The 17,988-nt window shown below is 37.0% G+C and overlaps 2 protein-coding genes across 2 annotated transcripts; one reads left to right on the top strand and one right to left on the bottom strand.

Annotated features, from left to right (window-relative positions):
- Nucleotides 1-119: 119 nt before the first annotated feature.
- TVAGG3_0837820 (oxidized pyrimidine nucleobase lesion DNA N-glycosylase protein) lies at nt 120-1,007 on the top strand (the record flags this gene model as incomplete). The annotated part of the gene is made up of 1 exon (XM_001578914.1): nt 258-977. The coding sequence occupies one exon, from the start codon at nt 258-260 to the stop codon at nt 975-977; it is 720 nt and encodes a 239-aa protein (XP_001578964.1).
- Nucleotides 1,008-1,207: 200 nt separating this feature from the next.
- On the bottom strand, nt 1,208-8,734 carry TVAGG3_0837810 (nitrile biosynthetic process; the record flags this gene model as incomplete). Its single annotated transcript, XM_001578913.2, has 1 exon — nt 1,208-4,411. The coding sequence occupies one exon, from the start codon at nt 4,409-4,411 to the stop codon at nt 1,208-1,210; it is 3,204 nt and encodes a 1,067-aa protein (XP_001578963.2).
- Nucleotides 8,735-17,988: the final 9,254 nt, after the last annotated feature.

The following is a 17,988-nucleotide window of genomic DNA, read 5'->3' as shown; positions in this document are numbered from 1 at the left end:
CATGACATTCCTGCTCTCTTTGATTAGATGTTTTGAAAGAATTTACTTTTGTCATTAATATCTGAGAAGATAATCATTAATCTTGGCAAGCATATTCATAAACGGTTTAATGATTTTGTTTTTAAAACAAATTCAGATTTCAAAATTTTATTGGTTCATAAAATTAACATATCGCTATTATGATATGCTTTTGCTCGAAAAAATATTAACATTGTCAAGCTTCATTAATCATAATTCTATAAAAACATTATCGAATCATGACTCAACCTTTTGAGAAAACTATTAAACAGTTAAAGACATTGATTGAATATAGAAAGACTCATCTTGCACCTGTTGATACAATGGGTTGCGATATAACAGCAGAAAAAATAAATCCTAAAGATCATAGATTTCAAATTTTGATCTCTCTAATGCTAAGTTCCCAAACAAAAGATCAAATGACTCACGCTGCAGCTTTGAAGCTTCAAAAAATAGAAGGTGGTTTCAATGCACCAAATTTAATGAAAGCAGACAGAGAAACCATCCTTTCATGCATATCATGTGTAGGATTTGCTAATAGGAAAACAGATTATATTAGAGAGGCAGCAAAAAGATGCCATGAAAAATATGATGATGACGTTCCTAAGACACTCAAAGAATTCACGGAGTTTAAAGGCGTAGGAATTAAAATGGGAACATTAGCTATGGCGCGATGCTGGAACGAACAAATCGGCATTGGTGTAGATGTTCATGTTCATAGAATTTCAAACCTTCTTGGATGGGTTAAAACAAATCATCCAGATGAAACTGAAACAGCACTTCAGAAAGTGCTGCCAAAAGACATTTGGCCTGAAGTTAACCATTGTTTAGTTGGTTTTGGCCAAACTGTATGTGGATCCAAGAAGAGGAAATGTGAAGAATGCCCTATATCAAGTACATGCCGTTATTATCTCGGTGAAGATACGCAAAGTGAAGAAGAAACAGAAGAAGAGAAATAATAATTATATTTTTGTGATTTTAAACTGTTTATTTAATTCAATAGAATAGTCATTATATTTTGTTCATAATATTAAACAAATCAGAATGAAAAATCAAGTCATTCTTCAATAATGTTGGTAATTAAGTTAAATTGACATGGAATATCTTTATGATGTATGAAATAAGTACTTCCGAACTGAAAAATCCCAAAGATAAGACCATAATTTAAAAAATAAATTTTACAAGATTTTTATTTGATAAATTTCTTCATGAAGTAGAAAATAGAACCAGCAACAGCAGCTGACGCTCCAACAACTGCTGCCACTGAACCTGCCTTCATCTTTAAGTTCTTCTTGATTTGTTCTTGACGCATATATTTACGGTCATTTTCATCAATTAAAACATCAGCATCAGATGGGAAGTCGTATTCAAATGAATCTTCCTCTTCTTCTTCAGGATTAACTGGATGAGGTCTTTCTCTTCTACGACGTCTTCTGCGATGCTTTTCTTCTGGCTGTTCTTCTTTGTTTTCTGTTTCTTCATTCTTTGTTTCATTAGCTGAGGTGTTGTTGACGTTGGCCAAATCTTCTTCGACTTTGCCTTCAACAACTTTTTCTTCTTCCTCAGCGTTGAAATCAATATCGCGAGATTTCGTTGATTCTGCTACGAAAATATCACTATCTTCTTCTTCATTTTGTTTCTGAAGTTCCAATTCTTTTTCTTTGATAAGTTTTTCTTCTTCTTCTCTTTGTTTTCTCATCTTTTCTTCTTCTTCAGCTTTGATTCTTTGTTCTTCTTTGATTCTTTCCTCTTCTTTCTTCCTTTCATCTTCTCGCTTCTTTTTCTCTTCTTCTTCTCTCTTTCGCTTTTCTTCTTCCCTCTTTCTCTTTTCTTCCTCTTCTCTCTTCTTTTGTTCCATCTGCTTCTTTGCCATAGCAGCTTTGACGTCTTCGTTCTTTCTTCTTTCTGCTTCTTTCATGATTCGATCTTCTTCTTGTTTAAGAAGATCATCAATCATCTTGATTTGTTCATCACGATAATTTTCGATTGATTCAATTTTATCATCTCTAGATTTGCAGATTTCTTCTTCTTCAGCCATTCTGATTTTGTCGAGTTTTTCTCTTTGTGATCTGATTTGCTTTTGATAGTCCATAGCAATCAGTTCATTAAGAGCTCCATTAACTGCAGATGCAACTGCAAATTTGGCAAGAACATTGACTGGATCATCATGAGAGTTAATTCTTGGTTCAACAGTGACATCAGGCAAATTACGACGAATTTCCATATCTGCTTCGCGAAGATTCTTAATTTCTCTTTCTCTGCAAGCTGCGAGGTTTTCTTCAGCCTGGATAGTTACAAGAGAAGATTGTGCAAGTGAATCTGCAATGATTTCTGCCATCTTTTCATGTGCACAGTTATTGATTGCGTCTTTAGCTTCTTGAAGAACTGTATCAATGTCAGCAAGTCCTGAATTAGATAAGACAGCTTTAATTAAGACTGGTGACATCGATTTGCAAGCATCAGATGTAAATCTTTCATCATTTTTATCAACTTTTCCTAAGATAACAAGCGCCCCGGCGGAGGATACTTCTGTTGCAGCTGTTGCAACTTCTTCAGGAGAGGCCATTCTCTCGATGCATGATTCGAGAGAGACCTTCTTGAAGTCGTCTTTCAACTGCTTGATTGTAGTATCCTCTGTCTGTTTGTCTCTTTCCAATGAGACTCTGTTAAGACCGAAGGAGATCAACCTACTGGCACGCTTCGGGTGCCTAGAGGCGTTGAAGATCTCCTCCCGTGGCAATTCACGGAGGCGCTCAAAATCTTTTTTTGTATCCAAAATTGCAGGCAATGCTGATAAAACGGCGTTCTTCGCAACAGCAAGAGCGAATTCATGGTTCTTATTAAGTCCTTCTTCGAACATTGATAAGTCCATATTCGCTTCAAACGCGTCTGATCCTTCTTCAAGTGGTTTTGATTCTCCACTGACAGCTGTGAAGACATTTTCGGCAATGTCTCTTATTGATAACCTTGTTTCATGAGTTATTACATCATTTAGAGCGTTGACGTAATAATTGTTGTCCTTTGAATCATAATTCTCTAACAATTTTTGAGGATCGTCTAATACACACTTAAGAGGTGCACCATTGACATCTTCTGTTACCATTTGCTCTGTATCTCCTTCCACTTCGTTTGTAATGATACTGTTTGCGTCTCTGACAGCAAATAGCATCAATTCTCTAACAGCTGCAGCAACAGCGTTTTTATCTTCTTCTTTTTCGACACCATCAGATAATTCATTGATGATGTCTTTAGAAGCATCGATTGTCTTGTTGACCAAAGATTGGAACGAGTTGGAAAGAATTGACTTGCAATTGCTCATCAAGTTTGGTAAACATCCTTCCAATGTTTGTGAAAGAGCTCCGAAAATTGCTTCGTTCTCTTCTTCTTGCATTTTATCAAGGATATCTTCAACCATATCATCAATAACTTTCTTTGCCATTCCTGATAATAAATCAAGTGTTTCTTTTTCTTCTTTCTCTTTGAGTTCTCTTTCTCTCTTTTCTTTTTCTTCTTGGAGCTTCTTTTCTTCCTCTAATCCCTCTTTCTCCAATCTTTCTTCTTCTAATTTCTTTTCTCTTTCTAATCTTTCTTCTTCAAGTTTTCTTTCTCTCTCTAATCTCTCTTGTTCTAATTGTCTCTCTTTTTCTAATCTTTCTTCTTCTAATTGCTTTTCTTTTTCTAATCTTTCTTCTTCCAATTTTCTCTCATTTTCTAATCTTTCTTTCTCTAACTTTTCTCTTTCTTCAATATCTTCAACTTGTGGACCAATTTGTGAATCGTAAACATGAGATGCAATTCCATCTGCAAGTTTTTCGACTTTCTCATCTGATGGTTTTTCATTTCCTTCGTTGATTTCTTTGATTTGGCCAACTAATTCTTGTGGAACTTCAAGTTGATCATTGATAAATTCATTCAAGTCATCATGGTCGATTTCTCTTGAACGAATTTCTGGATCTTCCTCTTCCTTGCTATTGTAGTAATCTTCGATCTTCTTTGCAAGAAGTTCAGAAGCAGCTTGAGAAATCTTATCTGGATCTTTTCCAGATTTGATATCTTCTTGAAGTTGAGAGAGAAGTTCTTTGACAAGATCTTTAGCGTTTTCTTTGATCTTTTCTTCCTCTTCTGAAGTGAATTCGTGGTTTGGATCTGATTCCAAGATCTTTTGTTTCTGAAGCTCTGCAAGAATTTCTGCTGCTTTTTCGGATGATTCTTCTGCAAGCTTGGCAAATAATGGATCGTCTTTTGCAAGTCCTGCCATTGCAGCAAGTGAAAGTTCTTTGATGACTTTCTCTGAATCATCATCTCTGAATGAATCAAGAATCTTTCTGATGATTTCGTCAATTGCATCCTTAGCAACTTTAGAGAGAGCTTCTTGTGTCTGAAGTGCTTCCATTTCAGCAGATAATTGATTGTTGAATAATCTGTTTGCAATATCATTAGCAACAGCTGCAACTTTCTCATCAATTTGGTTAGTATCTGGCTGTTCTTCTTCAGTTTGCTGTGGCTGCTCTTCATCATTCTTTGCAAACTTCTCAAGATTGTCTTTAGCAAGATCATGAACAGCTTCAATAACTTCATCTGGAATTGCTTGAATTTGTTGTTTATGAATAGCTTCTGCAAGTGCAGCTTCTTCAGAACTAAGTGGTGTTTCTTCGGAATCAAGATTGACTGATCTCGAAACAACAAAGTCGGTGAGTTCATCAATGTCAATTGGTAATTGTGCGTCTGAATTTACTTGTGATTTAGTGGATGGTTGTTTATTCTTTTCGGACTCTAAGAAGTTCTTGATTTGTTTGGATAGAAGACCATGCGCAGCTTCTGATGCTTTAGATGGATCATCATCTTTGTCGGTACTAGCTTTCTCAAGTTCTTCAACTGACTTTTGAACAAGATTGTCAACAAGAGATTTGGATGATTCTTCGATTTGTTTGATTTCTTCGGAATTGAGTTCTTTGTTTGGATTATCTTCTTTCAACTGCAATTTCTGAAGGGATGCAAGTGTATCAGCTGCACGTGATGCGGATGAGTCGGCAACTTCATTGATATGTGGATGATGTTGAATCTCATCTTCATCTTCTGGATTATGTTTGAGAGCAAGTTGTGCCATTGCACTAACTGATACCTGTTGAATGATCTTCTCAGCATCTTCATCCTTCATTTCATCTAAGATGTTCTTAATAATTCTGTCAATTTCATCTTTGGCAATCTTGGAAAGTGCTTCTTGAGTATGAAGAGCTTCCAATTCTGGGAATATTCCTGTAAGAACACGATTAGCAATATCACTGACAACTTCTTCAACTTTCTCGTTTCCTCCTTTGGATTCTGGTTGCTCTTCTGATGTTTGCTCAGTTTCTAGTTTACTTTCTTCATCTTTAGAAACAAACTGCTGAAGATTCTGAGAAGCAAGTTCGTGAACTGCTTCAATAACTGTCTCAGGAATTGTGGACTTCTGCTGGGTCTGGAGTTTCTCCGCCAAAGCTGCTTCTTCGCTGCTAAGTGGAGTTTCATCATTTCCAATTTCTGCAGAACGAGATACAACAAATTCTGTTAAATCTTGTGGTTCTTGAACTTCAAAGAAATTCTTAATTTGCTTGGAAAGAAGACCATGAGCAGCCTCTGCGGCTTTAGCTGGATCTTCTTTTTGTTCTGCACTTGCATTTTCGAGTTGTTCGACTGACTTTTGAACAAGATTATCAACAAGAGATTTAGATGATTCTTCAATTTGTTTGATTTCTTCGGAATTGAGTTCTTTGTTTGGATTGTCTTCTTGACGTTGTAATTTCTGAAGTGATGCAAGTGTATCAGCTGCACGTGATGCGGATGAGTCGGCAACTTCATTGATATGTGGATGATGTTGAATCTCATCTTCATCTTCTGGATTATGTTTGAGAGCAAGTTGTGCCATTGCACTCACTGATACCTCCTTGATAATTCTTTCAGCATCCTCATCTTTCATGTTATCCAATATGTTCTTGATCATGGCATCAATTGCATCTTTAGCAATCTTCGATAGCATTTCTTGTGTCTGAAGAGCTTCCATCTCTGCTGTTAAGCCATTGAATATCCTATTTGCAATATCACTTGCAACTTGCGAAACTTTTTCGTCAACTTCTTCTGAGGATTGTTTGTCAGAAGGAACTTCTTCAGAAGACTGTTCAGATTCTGGTTGTGAGTTTTCTTTAGCTTGTGATTGTTGAATGAATTGTTCAAGATTTTGAGAAGCAAGTTCTTGAACAGCATCAATGAAATCATCTGGAATAACCATCTTCTTCTGAAGAGCAAGCTTTTCTGCAAGAGCTGCTTCTTCTGCACTGAGTGGTGTTTCTTCATTAGAAACATCAACTGATCTTGAAAGAACAAAGTCTGTGAGATCTTCAATATTAACTGCTGGTTCTGGTTGTGTTGATTCGGTCGATGGTTGTGTTGTTGTCTTTGCAGATGATGGAGTTGGTTTTTCTTGTTCAAGGAAGTTCTTGATCTGTTTAGAAAGAAGACTGTGGGCAGCTTCCGCTGCTTTCTCGGGACTCTCGTCTTTATCAGTACTTGCTTGTTCAAGAGCTTCAACGGATTTACTAACAAGATTGTTGACAAGTGCTTTACTTGATTCTTCAATCTGTTTCTCTTCACTTTCGTTAAGTTGACGAGATGGATCATCTTCTTGAAGTTGTAACTTCTGAAGTGATGCTAATGTGGATGCAGCACGAGATGCTGATGAATCGGCAACATCGTTAATATGTTTGTGATGTTCTTCTTCATCTGAATCAACTGGGTTATGCTTAAGTGCCAAATCTGCAATTGCACTTGCTGAAACCTGTTGAATGATGTTTTCTGCATCTTCATCTTTCATGTTGGCGAGGATGTTCTTGATGATTTTATCAAGTGCTTCTTTGGCAACATTGGAAAGTGCTTCGTGGATTTGAAGAGCTTTGATATCTGGGAATAAACCACAAAGAACACGATTAGCAATGTCATTGACAACAGCTTCAACTTTCTTTTCGTCGGATGAAACTCTGTCTGGGACAGATTCACTTTCAATTGGTGTTTCTGATTCTCCTTCATTAGCTGATTTACTTTCTTCTCCTTCAATATCTGGTTTATTGTTATTATCATCCTTGTGATTGTGTGAGAATTGTTCAAGATTATATGAGGCAAGATCTTGAATGGCTTCAACAACTTCACGTGGAACAGTCTGTGTCTGTTGTTGCTGAATAGCGTTGGAAAGTGTTTCTTCTTCTTGGGACATAGACAATGAACTTGATTTAAGTTCTGAACTCTGTGAAACAACAAATGTGGTGAGATCATCAATGTTGATTGGTTCGGATGGTTCTTCATTTTGTTTGGTTTCTGTATCTGGTTGAGTAATCTTTTCTTGTTCTAAGAATTGTTTGATTTGTTTGGAAAGAAGACCATGTGCAGCTTCTGATGCTTTGCTTGGATCATCGGATTTCTCAAGGCTGGCATGTTCAAGTTGGACAACTGATTTATTGATGAGATTGTCAACAAGTGATTTGGATGATTCTTCGATTTGTTTGATTTCTTCGGAATTGAGTTCTTTGTTTGGATTATCTTCTTTCAACTGCAATTTCTGAAGTGAGGCAAGTGTATCGGCTGCACGTGATGCGGATGAGTCGGCAACTTCATTGATGTGTGGATGATGTTGAATCTCATCTTCATCTTCTGGATTATGTTTCAATGCAAGTTGTGCCATTGCACTAACTGAAATTTCTTTGATGATATTCTCGGCATCATCATCTTTAAATCCATTCATGATATTCTTGATCATACCATCGATTGCATCTTTTGCAATCTTTGATAACATTTCTTGTGTCTGAATAGCTTCCATCTCAGCTGTGAGTCCATTGAATATGCAATTAGCAATATCACTTGCAAATTGTGAAACTTTTTCATCAACATTTGGTTGGGTTGATTGTTCTTCAGTGGATGAAAGTTCATTTGTGATTGCAGATGCTTGTTCATTAGAATCTGAACTTTCTGCAGCTTGTGATTGATGAATGAATTGTTCAAGATTTTGAGAGGCAAGTTCTTGAACAGCATCAATGAAATCATCTGGAATAACCATTTTCTTCTGAAGAGCAAGCTTTTCTGCGAGTGCTGCTTCTTCCGCACTAAGTGGTGTTTCTTCATTAGAAACATCAACTGATCTTGAGAGAACAAAGTCTGTGAGATCTGAAACATCAATTGGTTTAAGGTCATAATTATCATGATTACCTGTTTCATCATTATTTTCATTGTTAACATCTGATGACTTTGGCTGATTTAAGAAGTTCTTGATTTGTCTAGACAGAATGCCATGAGCGGCTTCTGATGCTTTCTCTGGACTTTCTTCTTTGTCGGTACTGGCTTTCTCAAGCTCTTCAACCGATTTATTGACAAGATTGTTAACAAGTTCTTTAGATGATTGTTCAATTTGTTTCTCTTCCGCTTCATTAAGAACTTTGCCTGGTTTATCTTCCTTAAGTTGAAGTTTCTGAAGTGATGCTAATGTATCAGCAGCACGTAATGCGGTTGTTGTTGCAACATCATTGATATGTGGTTGATATTTTCCTTGTTCGACATTAACTGGATTATGTTTCAATGCTAATTGAGCCATTGCACTGGCTGAGACTTGTTGAATAATGTTTTCGGCATCCTCATCTTTCATATTGTCTATGATGTTCTTAACAATTCTGTCAATTGCATCTTTGGCAATTTTAGATACATTTCATGGGTCTGGATAGCTTCCATTTCTCCTGTGAGACCATTGAAGATTCTGTTTGCAATGTCACTTGCAACTTGGGAAACTTTTTCATCAACTTGAGGAGTTGAGGTTGTTTTTATCAAGTTCATTGGGAGTTTCATCACTAGATTTTTCTGCTTCTGTTTCTGATTGTTGAATGAATTGTTCAAGATTTTGAGAAGCAAGTTCTTGAACAGCATCAATGACATCATCCGGAATAACCATCTTCTTCTGAAGAGCAAGCTTTTCCGCAAGTGCTGCTTCTTCTGCACTGAGTGGTGTTTCTTCATTAGAAACATCAACTGATCTTGAAAGAACAAAGTCTGTGAGATCGTCCGATTGCTTTTCTTGTCCGATAGTGGTTGATTCATTTTCATCATTTGAATTTGATGGTTTCGGTCGTTCTAAGAAGTTCTTGATTTGTCTAGAGAGAATGCCATGTGCAGCCTCTGCGGCTTTGGTTGGATCTTCTTCTTTGTCGGTACTGGCTTTCTCAAGTTCTTCAACAGACTTGTTCACCAGGTTGTTAACAAGTGCTTTGGAGGATTCATCAATCTGTTGAAGTTCATCGTCATTAAGAACTTTGTCTGGTTTGTCTTCCTTAAGTTGTAACTTTTGAAGTGAGGCAAGTGTATCAGCAGCACGTAAGGCGGTTGTTGTGGCAACATCATTGATATGTGGATGATATTTCTCTTGTTCAACATTAACTGGATTGTGCTTGAGTGCAAGTTGTGCCATTGCACTTGCGGAGACTTGTTGAATAATGTTTTCGGCATCTTCATCTTTCATTGCATCTAAAATGTTCTTGATGATCTTATCAAGGGCTTCTTTGGCAACATTGGAAAGTGCTTCGTGGATTTGAAGAGCTTCGATCTCTGGAGATAACCATTGAATAATCTGTTAGCAATGTCACTTGCAACTGCTGAAACTTTATCTTCTGTCTTCTTGCTTTCTGATTCTGGTTGGTCTGGTAAAGCTGCACTTTCTGGTATTGCATCTTGCTGATCCTTGTTTTCAGATGTTTCAAATGTTGACTCTCTGATTGCTGAATCTTTAGATGTGAACTGCTCAAGATTTTCAGATGCTAGTTCATGGATAGCATCAATAACTTCATCTGGAATTGCTTGAATTTGTTGTTTATGAATAGCTTCTGCAAGTGCAGCTTCTTCAGAACTAAGTGGTGTTTCTTCGGAATCAATATTAGTTGATCTCGAAACAACAAAGTCGGTGAGCTCATCAATGTCAATTGGTAATTGTGCGTCTGAATTTACTTGTGGTTTAGTGGATGGTTGTTTATTCTTTTCGGATTCTAAGAAGTTCTTGATTTGTTTGGATAGAAGACCATGCGCAGCTTCTGATGCTTTAGATGGATCCTCATCTTTGTCAGTACTAGCTTTCTCAAGTTCTTCAACTGACTTTTGAACAAGATTATCAACAAGAGATTTGGATGATTCTTCGATTTGTTTGATTTCTTCGGAATTGAGTTCTTTGTTCGGGTCATCTTCCTTAAGTTGTAATTTCTGAAGGGATGCAAGTGTATCGGCTGCACGTGATGCGGATGAGTCGGCAACTTCATTGATATGTGGATGATGTTGAATTTCATCTTCATCTTCTGGATTATGTTTCAATGCAAGTTGTGCCATTGCACTGACTGATACCTGTTGAATGATCTTCTCCGCATCTTCATCCTTCATTTCATCTAAGATGTTCTTAACAATTCTGTCAATTGTATCTTTGGCAATCTTAGATAGTAATTCTTGTGTCTGTATTGCCTCCATTTCAGCAGTGAGTCCATTGAAAATTCTATTTGCGATATCACTTGCAACTTGTGAAACTTTTTCATCAACTTCTTGAGAAGACTTCTTTTCTTCTCCAACTTCAGAAGCAGATTGATCTTCTGATTGTTTAACTGCATTTTGTGTAAACTGTTCAAGATTTTGGGAAGCAAGTTCTTGAACAGCATCAATGACATCATCCGGAATAACCATCTTCTTCTGAAGAGCAAGCTTTTCCGCAAGTGCTGTTTCTTCTGCACTAAGTGGTGTTTCTTCATTAGAAACATCAACTGATTTAGACAAAACAAAGTCAGTTAATTTTTCAATATTGTCAGATTTGATTTGTTCTTCATTGTCGCTCGATGGCTTGGCATTTGAGTGAAATTGATTTTCTTGTTGTAAGAAGTACTTAATTTGTTTAGAAAGTAGTCCACGAGCTGCTTCTGCAGCCTTCTCTGGAGATTCTTCTTTTTCTGTACTTGCTTTTTCAAGTTCTTCAACTGATTTATTGACTAGGTTATTAACAAGTTCTTTGGAAGATTGTTCTATTTGTTTCTCTTCATCTTCATTAAGTTCCTTAGAAGGATCATTTTCTTTGAGTTGTAATTTTTGAAGAGATGCCAATGTGTTTGCTGCTCTGGAAGCCGATTCATCGGCAACATCATTGATATGTGGATGATATTTCTCTTGTTCTTCATCTTCTGGATTATGCTTGAGAGCAAGTTGTGCCGTTGCACTTGCGGAGACTTGTTGAATGATGTTTTCTGCATCTTCATCTTTCATGTTGGCGAGGATGTTCTTGATGATTTTATCAAGTGCTTCTTTGGCAACATTGGAAAGTGCTTCGTGGATTTGAAGAGCTTCGATCTCTGGGAATAAACCACAAAGAACACGATTAGCAATGTCATTGACAACAGCTTCAACTTTCTTTTCGTCGGATGAAACTCTGTCTGGGACAGATTCACTTTCAATTGGTGTTTCTGATTCTCCTTCATTAGCTGATTTACTTTCTTCTCCTTCAATATCTGGTTTATTGTTATTATCATCCTTGTGATTGTTGTAGAATTGTTCAAGATTATATGAGGCAAGATCTTGAATGGCATCAACAACTTCACGTGGAACAGTCTGTGTCTGTTGTTGCTGAATAGCGTTGGAAAGTGTTTCTTCTTCTTGGGACATAGGTAATGAACTTGATTTAAGTTCTGAGCTCTGTGAAACAACAAATGTGGTGAGATCATCAATGTTGATTGGTTCGGATGGTTCTTCATTTTGTTTGGTTTCTGTATCTGGTTGAGTAATCTTTTCTTGTTCTAAGAATTGTTTGATTTGTTTGGAAAGAAGACCATGTGCAGCTTCTGATGCTTTGCTTGGATCATCGGATTTCTCAAGGCTGGCATGTTCAAGTTGGACAACTGATTTATTGATGAGATTGTCAACAAGAGATTTGGATGATTCTTCGATTTGTTTGATTTCTTCGGAATTGAGCTCTTTGTTTGGATTATCTTCTTTCAACTGCAATTTCTGAAGGGATGCAAGTGTATCGGCTGCACGTGATGCGGATGAGTCGGCAACTTCGTTGATGTGTGGATGATGTTGAATCTCATCTTCATCTTCTGGATTATGTTTCAATGCAAGTTGTGCCATTGCACTAACTGAGACTTCTTTGATGATATTCTCGGCATCATCATCTTTAAATCCATTCATGATATTCTTGATCATACCATCGATTGCATCTTTTGCAATCTTTGATAACATTTCTTGTGTCTGAATAGCTTCCATCTCAGCTGTGAGTCCATTGAATATGCGATTAGCAATATCACTTGCAACTTGTGAAACTTTCTCGTCTTTTGATGCTTTCTTTTCAGTTGAATCTGATGTTATGGTTTGATCTGATTCATTTTGTATTTCCTCACTAGATTTTTCTTCTTCTGTTTCTGATTGTTGAATGAATTGTTCAAGATTTTGAGAAGCAAGTTCTTGAACAGCATCAATGAAATCATCTGGAATAACCATCTTCTTCTGAAGAGCAAGCTTTTCTGCGAGCGCTGCTTCTTCTGAACTGAGTGGTGTTTCTTCATTAGAAACATCAACTGATCTTGAAAGAACAAAGTCTGTGAGATCAGAAAAAACAGTTGGTGTTTCATCATTATTTTCATTGTTAACATCTGATGACTTTGGCTGATTTAAGAAGTTCTTGATTTGTCTAGACAGAATGCCATGAGCGGCTTCTGATGCTTTCTCTGGACTTTCTTCTTTGTCGGTACTGGCTTTCTCAAGCTCTTCAACCGATTTATTGACAAGATTGTTAACAAGTTCTTTAGATGATTGTTCAATTTGTTTCTCTTCCGCTTCATTAAGAACTTTGCCTGGTTTATCTTCCTTAAGTTGAAGTTTCTGAAGTGATGCTAATGTATCAGCAGCACGTAATGCGGTTGTTGTTGCAACATCATTGATATGTGGTTGATATTTTCCTTGTTCGACATTAACTGGATTATGTTTCAATGCTAATTGAGCCATTGCACTGGCTGAGACTTGTTGAATAATGTTTTCGGCATCCTCATCTTTCATATTGTCTATGATGTTCTTAACAATTCTGTCAATTGCATCTTTGGCAATTTTAGATAACATTTCATGGGTCTGGATAGCTTCCATTTCTCCTGTGAGACCATTGAAGATTCTGTTTGCAATGTCACTTGCAACTTGGGAAACTTTTTCATCAACTTGAGGAGTTGAGGTTGTTTTATCAAGTTCATTGGGAGTTTCATCACTAGATTTTTCTGCTTCTGTTTCTGATTGTTGAATGAATTGTTCAAGATTTTGAGAAGCAAGTTCTTGAACAGCATCAATGACATCATCCGGAATAACCATCTTCTTCTGAAGAGCAAGCTTTTCCGCAAGTGCTGCTTCTTCTGCACTGAGTGGTGTTTCTTCATTAGAAACATCAACTGATCTTGAAAGAACAAAGTCTGTGAGATCGTCCGATTGCTTTTCTTGTCCGATAGTGGTTGATTCATTTTCATCATTTGAATTTGATGGTTTCGGTCGTTCTAAGAAGTTCTTGATTTGTCTAGAGAGAATGCCATGTGCAGCCTCTGCGGCTTTGGTTGGATCTTCTTCTTTGTCGGTACTGGCTTTCTCAAGTTCTTCAACAGACTTGTTCACCAGGTTGTTAACAAGTGCTTTGGAGGATTCATCAATCTGTTGAAGTTCATCGTCATTAAGAACTTTGTCTGGTTTGTCTTCCTTAAGTTGTAACTTTTGAAGTGAGGCAAGTGTATCAGCAGCACGTAAGGCGGTTGTTGTGGCAACATCATTGATATGTGGATGATATTTCTCTTGTTCAACATTAACTGGATTGTGCTTGAGTGCAAGTTGTGCCATTGCACTTGCGGAGACTTGTTGAATAATGTTTTCGGCATCTTCATCTTTCATTGCATCTAAAATGTTCTTGATGATCTTATCAAGGGCTTCTTTGGCAACATTGGAAAGTGCTTCGTGGATTTGAAGAGCTTCGATCTCTGGAGATAACCCATTGAATAATCTGTTAGCAATGTCACTTGCAACTGCTGAAACTTTATCTTCTGTCTTCTTGCTTTCTGATTCTGGTTGGTCTGGTAAAGCTGCACTTTCTGGTATTGCATCTTGCTGATCCTTGTTTTCAGATGTTTCAAATGTTGACTCTCTGATTGCTGAATCTTTAGATGTGAACTGCTCAAGATTTTCAGATGCTAGTTCATGGATAGCATCAATAACTTCATCTGGAATTGCTTGAATTTGTTGTTTATGAATAGCTTCTGCAAGTGCAGCTTCTTCAGAACTAAGTGGTGTTTCTTCGGAATCAATATTAGTTGATCTCGAAACAACAAAGTCGGTGAGCTCATCAATGTCAATTGGTAATTGTGCGTCTGAATTTACTTGTGGTTTAGTGGATGGTTGTTTATTCTTTTCGGATTCTAAGAAGTTCTTGATTTGTTTGGATAGAAGACCATGCGCAGCTTCTGATGCTTTAGATGGATCCTCATCTTTGTCAGTACTAGCTTTCTCAAGTTCTTCAACTGACTTTTGAACAAGATTATCAACAAGAGATTTGGATGATTCTTCGATTTGTTTGATTTCTTCGGAATTGAGTTCTTTGTTCGGGTCATCTTCCTTAAGTTGTAATTTCTGAAGGGATGCAAGTGTATCGGCTGCACGTGATGCGGATGAGTCGGCAACTTCATTGATATGTGGATGATGTTGAATTTCATCTTCATCTTCTGGATTATGTTTCAATGCAAGTTGTGCCATTGCACTGACTGATACCTGTTGAATGATCTTCTCCGCATCTTCATCCTTCATTTCATCTAAGATGTTCTTAACAATTCTGTCAATTGTATCTTTGGCAATCTTAGATAGTAATTCTTGTGTCTGTATTGCCTCCATTTCAGCAGTGAGTCCATTGAAAATTCTATTTGCGATATCACTTGCAACTTGTGAAACTTTTTCATCAACTTCTTGAGAAGACTTCTTTTCTTCTCCAACTTCAGAAGCAGATTGATCTTCTGATTGTTTAACTGCATTTTGTGTAAACTGTTCAAGATTTTGGGAAGCAAGTTCTTGAACAGCATCAATGACATCATCCGGAATAACCATCTTCTTCTGAAGAGCAAGCTTTTCCGCAAGTGCTGTTTCTTCTGCACTAAGTGGTGTTTCTTCATTAGAAACATCAACTGATTTAGACAAAACAAAGTCAGTTAATTTTTCAATATTGTCAGATTTGATTTGTTCTTCATTGTCGCTCGATGGCTTGGCATTTGAGTGAAATTGATTTTCTTGTTGTAAGAAGTACTTAATTTGTTTAGAAAGTAGTCCACGAGCTGCTTCTGCAGCCTTCTCTGGAGATTCTTCTTTTTCTGTACTTGCTTTTTCAAGTTCTTCAACTGATTTATTGACTAGGTTATTAACAAGTTCTTTGGAAGATTGTTCTATTTGTTTCTCTTCATCTTCATTAAGTTCCTTAGAAGGATCATTTTCTTTGAGTTGTAATTTTTGAAGAGATGCCAATGTGTTTGCTGCTCTGGAAGCCGATTCATCGGCAACATCATTGATATGTGGATGATATTTCTCTTGTTCTTCATCTTCTGGATTATGCTTGAGAGCAAGTTGTGCCGTTGCACTTGCGGAGACTTGTTGAATGATGTTTTCTGCATCTTCATCTTTCATGTTGGCGAGGATGTTCTTGATGATTTTATCAAGTGCTTCTTTGGCAACATTGGAAAGTGCTTCGTGGATTTGAAGAGCTTCGATCTCTGGGAATAAACCACAAAGAACACGATTAGCAATGTCATTGACAACAGCTTCAACTTTCTTTTCGTCGGATGAAACTCTGTCTGGGACAGATTCACTTTCAATTGGTGTTTCTGATTCTCCTTCATTAGCTGATTTACTTTCTTCTCCTTCAATATCTGGTTTATTGTTATTATCATCCTTGTGATTGTTGTAGAATTGTTCAAGATTATATGAGGCAAGATCTGAATGGCATCAACAACTTACGTGGAACAGTCTGTGTCTGTTGTTGCTGAATAGCGTTGGAAAGTGTTTTCTTCTTCTTGGGACATAGGTAATGAACTTGATTTAAGTTCTGAGCTCTGTGAAACAACAAATGTGGTGAGATCATCAATGTTGATTGGTTCGGATGTTCTTCATTTTGTTTGGTTTCTGTATCTGGTTGAGTAATCTTTTCTTGTTCTAAGAATTGTTTGATTTGTTTTGGAAAGAAGACCATGTGCAGCTTCTGATGCTTTGCTTGGATCATCGGATTTCTCAAGGCTGGCATGTTCAAGTTTGGACAACTGATTTATTGATGAGATTGTCAACAAGAGATTTGGATGATTCTTCGATTTGTTTGATTTCTTCGAATTGAGCTCTTTGTTTGGATTATCTTCTTTCAACTGCAATTTCTGAAGGATGGCAAGTGTATCGGCTGCACGTGATGCGGATGAGTCGGCAACTTCGTTGATGTGTGGATGATGTTGAATCTCATCTTCATCTTTCTATTATGTTTCAATGCAAGTTGTGCCATTGCACTAACTGAGACTTCTTTGATGATATTCTCGGCATCAATCATCTTTAAATCCATTCATGATATTCTTGATCATACCATCGATTGCATCTTTTGCAATCTTGATAACATTTCTTGTGTCTGAATAGCTTCCATCTCAGCTGTGAGTCCATTGAATATGCGATTAGCTAATATCACTTGCAACTTGTGAAACTTTCTCGTTCTTTTGATGCTTTCTTTTTCAGTTGAATCTGATGTTATGGTTTGATCGATTCATTTTGTATTTCCTCACTAGATTTTTTCTTCTTCTGTTTCTGATTGTTGAATGAATTGTTCAAGATTTTGAGAAGCAAGTTCTTGAACAGCATCAATGAAATCATCTGGAATAACCATCTTCTTCTGAGCAGCAAGCTTTTCTGCGAGCGCTGCTTCTTCTGAACTGAGTGGTGTTTTCATTCATTAGAAACATCAACTGATCTTGAAAGAACAAAGTCTGTGAGATCAGAAAAAACAGTTGGTGTTTCATCATTATTTTCATTGTTAACATCTGATGACTTTGGCTGATTTAAGAAGTTCTTGATTTGTCTAGACAGAATGCCATGAGCGGCTTCTGATGCTTTCTCTGGACTTTCTTCTTTGTCGGTACTGGCTTTCTCAAGCTCTTCAACCGATTTATTGACAAGATTGTTAACAAGTTCTTTAGATGATTGTTCAATTTGTTTCTCTTCCGCTTCATTAAGAACTTTGCCTGGTTTATCTTCCTTAAGTTGAAGTTTCTGAAGTGATGCTAATGTATCAGCAGCACGTAATGCGGTTGTTGTTGCAACATCATTGATATGTGGTTGATATTTTCCTTGTTCGACATTAACTGGATTATGTTTCAATGCTAATTGAGCCATTGCACTGGCTGAGACTTGTTGAATAATGTTTTCGGCATCCTCATCTTTCATATTGTCTATGATGTTCTTAACAATTCTATCAACAGCATCTTTGGCAATTTTAGATAACATCTCATGGGTTTGGATAGCTTCCATTTCTCCTGTGAGACCATTAAAGATTCTGTTTGCAATATCACTTGCAACTTGGGAAACTTTTTCATCAACTTGTGTAGTTGAGGTTGTTTTATCAAGTTCATTGGGAGTTTCATCACTAGATTTTTCTTCTTCTGTTTCTGATTGTTGAATGAATTGTTCAAGATTTTGAGAAGCAAGTTCTTGAACAGCATCAATGAAATCATCTGGAATAACCATCTTCTTCTGAAGAGCAAGCTTTTCTGCGAGTGCTGCTTCTTCTGCACTGAGTGGTGTTTCTTCATTAGAAACATCAACTGATCTTGAAAGAACAAAGTCTGTGAGATCTGAAATATCAGATGGTATTTGGGTTTGAGAATCTATATTAGTTGTTTCGTCTGTGTTTTG

This window comes from Trichomonas vaginalis, chromosome VI, assembly GCF_026262505.1.
Source record: "Trichomonas vaginalis G3 chromosome VI, whole genome shotgun sequence".
Lineage (NCBI taxonomy): Eukaryota > Parabasalia > Trichomonadida > Trichomonadidae > Trichomonas > Trichomonas vaginalis.
This window is presented reverse-complemented; position numbering and strand designations above follow the sequence as displayed.